This window comes from Pygoscelis adeliae, unplaced genomic scaffold (assembly GCF_000699105.1).
Source record: "Pygoscelis adeliae isolate BGI_AS28 unplaced genomic scaffold, ASM69910v1 Scaffold202, whole genome shotgun sequence".
Taxonomy (NCBI): domain Eukaryota; kingdom Metazoa; phylum Chordata; class Aves; order Sphenisciformes; family Spheniscidae; genus Pygoscelis; species Pygoscelis adeliae.
Genome location: NW_008824544.1, coordinates 3,565,988 through 3,570,123, shown reverse-complemented (window position 1 = coordinate 3,570,123; position 4,136 = coordinate 3,565,988). Strand labels below are relative to the sequence as shown.

General features: G+C 44.2%; 1 protein-coding gene across 1 annotated transcript in view; it reads left to right on the top strand.

Moving 5' to 3' along the window:
• The first annotated feature begins 1,234 nt into the window (after positions 1 to 1,234).
• Positions 1,235 to 4,136, top strand: part of DCLRE1C (DNA cross-link repair 1C) — a 14,443-nt gene continuing 11,541 nt past the window's right edge. Inside the window, exons 1-2 of the mRNA XM_009321780.1 lie at positions 1,235 to 1,248; positions 1,494 to 1,578. Of these exons, the coding sequence (XP_009320055.1) occupies positions 1,235 to 1,248; positions 1,494 to 1,578 (99 nt within the window). The remainder of the gene's footprint in view (positions 1,249 to 1,493; positions 1,579 to 4,136) is intronic.

Sequence of the window (4,136 nt, the reverse complement as noted above, 5' to 3'; positions counted from 1 at the left end):
ACCATCTTTCTTATAAGCCCCCTTTAAGTACTGAGAGGCTGCAATAAGGTCTCCCCGAAGCCTTCTCTTCTCCAGGCTGAACAACCCCAACTCTCTCAGCCTTCCCTCATAGGAGAGATGTTCCATCCCCCTGATCATTTTCATGTCCCTCTTCTGGACCCGCTCCAACAGGTCCATGTCTTTCTTATGCTGAGGACCCCAGAGCTGGACGCAGTGCTCCAGGTGGGGTCTCACCAGAGCAGAGTAGAGGGGCAGAATCCCCTCCCTCGACCTGCTGGCCACGCTGCTTGTGATGCAGCCCAGGATACGGTTGGCCTTCTGGGCTGCGAGTGCACATTGCTGGCTCACGTCCAGCTTTTCATCCATCTGTCCATCCATCCCATGTCCTTCTCTGCAGGGCTGCTCTCAATCCACTCATCCCACAGTCTGTATTGATATTGAGGATTGCCCTGACTCAGGTGCACTTGGCCTTGTTGAACTTCATGAGGTTTATGAATTTCATGAGGATCCTCGCTGCTGTCATTCCCTGGGGGTGTGTCGGTACATGGAGACAGCACTGTGCCTGTGCTGTGAAGGAGGCCAGCTGCACTTAGTGTATGAGCAAGCAGGTAGCCAGCAGTTTGAGGGAGACAGTTATTCCCCTCTGGTCAGCACTTGTAAGACTTTGGAGCACTGAGTCCAGTCCTGGGCTCCCCTGGACAAAAAAGAGCATCGGTGTTTTGGAGCAGGACCGCCAAGCTGGTCTGGGGCTGGAGCGTGTGATGTGTGAGGACAGGCTGAGAGCTGGATGTCTTCAGCCTTAAGAGTAGGAGACAACCATGTATTACTGTTTGGAGGTAGGGGTAGAGAAGATGGAGCCAGAGTCTTCTTGGAGGTGCATAACGAAAGGGCAAGGGACATCTTTTCTTTTTCACCGTGAGAATGGTCAAACATGGGAATGGGCCCAGAGAGGTTGTGGGCCAGTTCCTAGGCACTGTTTAATTTATTAGAGTAGATGCTGCATCTCCTCAAATGTGAGCAGAGAATCTCTCTTTGCTCGTCAGGTCTCTGTGCACTGTGCAAAAGTATTCTTATAGGAAGTATTCTGTGTTCTGCTGAATGCTAACTGTCCAAATGCCTGTTCCAGGGAAAGCATGCGTGTCTGAAACAGACCTTGGTGAGTATAGAAACAAGCAAAGATACATATGACTATGTACCACACACTTTATTTATGTCTGTGCAGAAACACACAGGCATGGGCACACATAGGTAAGTCTTTGGGGCTGCTGTGTTGAAGAAAAGCCTACTCAACAAGGTGGAGTAATTACACCTTGATCCCGCTTCAGGTTGGAGCAAAAGTGCTCCTGCAGGCTTGCTGTTCTGCAGGTCTCTTCAGATGAGAGGGGTCTGAGCGCATGGTTTGATGTACTTGGTGCCAGGTGCTGATGTGTCGTTAGATTGTTCCCTGCCTCTACTTTAAAAAACACTCATCTGTGTTTTTTGTCTCCTCACAGCTTGAAAGTTAGATTATACTGCTCGCCGGTAACTAAGGAATTGCTGTTGACTAGCTGGAAATACAAGTTTTGGGAGAATCACATTGTGAGTTTTCATTTATTTTTAAATTAACACTTTCCAAGCAGTGATCCTAGGGAAGAGGCGGCTTTCCATCCTCAGAAATGTCTACATGTTGGTGTTGATACAGTGTTTCAGAGCTTAAGTACCTACATCAGTATGCCTTTCCTTGCTGCTTGCTGTGGGATTGTTTTATTGTTCCTTACTGGTTAATCTTATTTCCCTCCACAAAATTTATCCTTTTCTCTCAACTTCAGCTTTAAACGTCCTCCATCTGTGCAACTCTGTCTTGATTATTTCTATCGCTCCTTCATTTCCTTACCTTGCCCGTGTCTCTCTGCTCCTGTCCTTATTTCATTTCCCTTTTGCTTCATTTAAAGTCTTGTATTGCTTGGAGTATGTATAATCTTTTAGTTATATTATTTTCCTTTTGCTTTTTGGAAAATGGACTATCTCTAACATGAAAATGTTTTAGTGATGTGAAATCACCAAAGAACTTAATTAGTTTACTTGATTTCCACTATTTGGAGGCAAAATTCAAGTGATCAGTGGACATGTATGGGTATGACTTGTAGTTTTTTATTTCCTTCCCTTTGCAGATGCAAGCTTTGAAATTGAACATGTTTCTTTTCACATCTTACTGTGTGTACATACATCATCACATAGTGTAAGGATTTTGCTATATCCCCCAAGCAAGGACAGGAGAGTTTTCTAGTCAAGTGGAAGGTCAAGGAGGACTTCAGGCAAGCTGAAATTTGTTTCCTTGGGGGAGTTATGCTCAGAGTTTCCTTAAACAGGTTGTAAGAGTGGGTCTTAAGTTCCATATCCAAAGAAATTCATATGAGTGGGACCTAGGAGGTGAGTCTGGGTAAGAGAAAAAAGAGAAGTAGGGAACTTTTCTGTTCAAGGTCCTAGTTTAATTGTGAAGCTGAGGGAGAAGATAACTAGCTTTATATCAAGCCTCGAGAAACGGAAAGATTTAATGATTTGGAGCATGAACATGATTCAGGGCTCTGTAAAAAGGGCTCTGTAAAAAAGACTCTGAACATCCCTTAGGCATGTTTGATGTGTGAAGGAGCACAGTGTGCATAGGTGACTATTTTTCTAAGCCTGTAATCTTCTTGGACTAGCAAAAATAAAATGGGGTGGGTTTGTGGTGGCTCTTTTGTTGGTGTTGGTTGGATTTTTTTATTTTTGTTTTCAAGCTTGTGTGCGTTTGCTTCCAGTATCCCTTGAGTTTAACCTAGAAGAAGAGGTCTCTTGCGGGGAGATACCTGTAAGCTATTAGGAGTTTGTATGAGCAGAAAAAGGAAAGCAGGCAGTGCTGCAGACATCCCTGTTTGAGAAGATCTTAATCGGGGAAGAAATGCCAGAGGTACCCATGGTACAGTCTGAGATGAAGCACAATTAACACAAATCAACACAATTTAAAAAATACATAGATGTTTGCAGCTGCTGCTCCCAGGAGTGACTGCTGGTAATGGCATGAGCTGCACAGTCCTTAAATCAGATAGTAGCCGTTGGATGTCTTGTTCACAAGCTTTGTCTTACAATAAATAAGCTTTCTACTTGTAGCGTGACTGGGAAATGAATTAACAGCTGATTTGATATTCACCAGACTGAAAGAAGCAATCACGATGTCAGCTTCCAGACAAATGTTTTTATGATTTGCAGTCTGACCTTTATTTGTACGTACGGCATGAGAGGCACTTTAAATCTGCTGCTGGATTTAACATGTAAACTATCAAAGATGAGGGGAGAACTCTGCTGGAGATATTATCATTTATGCTTATGAAGCTAACCGGTGGTTGCCAGTAAAGAATTCTTCAGGCAGTTTAGATCTAAAACTTGACAATTGTTTCACTGCAGTAGGAAATTTGAGAATTACTGAGAAATATTGAGCATGCAGAATTTAGATCAGCCTCGAGTTTATTCAGCTTCAGAAATTGTAGATGATAAAACTAGTATTGACGTTTAAAAAATCAACTCTTGCTAGTGGCTTGAATTCTTAGGATAAAATACTTTTTGACACATGTATCTGTGTTTTGGAGCAAGCTCTGAGTTTGATTGGTGTTGTGGTTTCTGCTGGAGAAGCCAAATGTTACGATCTTTGTGCGAGTAGCAGGTGAATGGATCTTATGGAGCTGCCCAGAAATTTGCGATGCAGTGTCTTGTGAATCCATAGGGAAAACCCAGTGTGCTGAGGATACAGCTCAGCTGAGAAGCTGGAGGTTATACCTAAGGAGGGTAATGACAGGAGACTTTCCTTTCACTTTGGCTTTTTTGGACAGGAGAATTATATACAAATATTGTCTGCTGGTGACAGATGGAGTTCAGCTGTCTCACAGGGGGAAAAGGATCACTGCTTGTGAATTGGCGGGGCTCATTGAGAGGGCTTTAAACTGGGTTCGAAGGGGGAAGGGGATAAAACCAGGCTCACTAGAGATGAGCCTAGGGGTGGCATGCCAATGCCGGGGGCGAAATCGATAGCCCAGCTCAAGTGCATCTCCACCAATGCACGCAGCATGGGCGGCAAGCAGGAGGAGCTGGCAGCCATTGTGCAGCGGGAGAGATATGACTTAGTC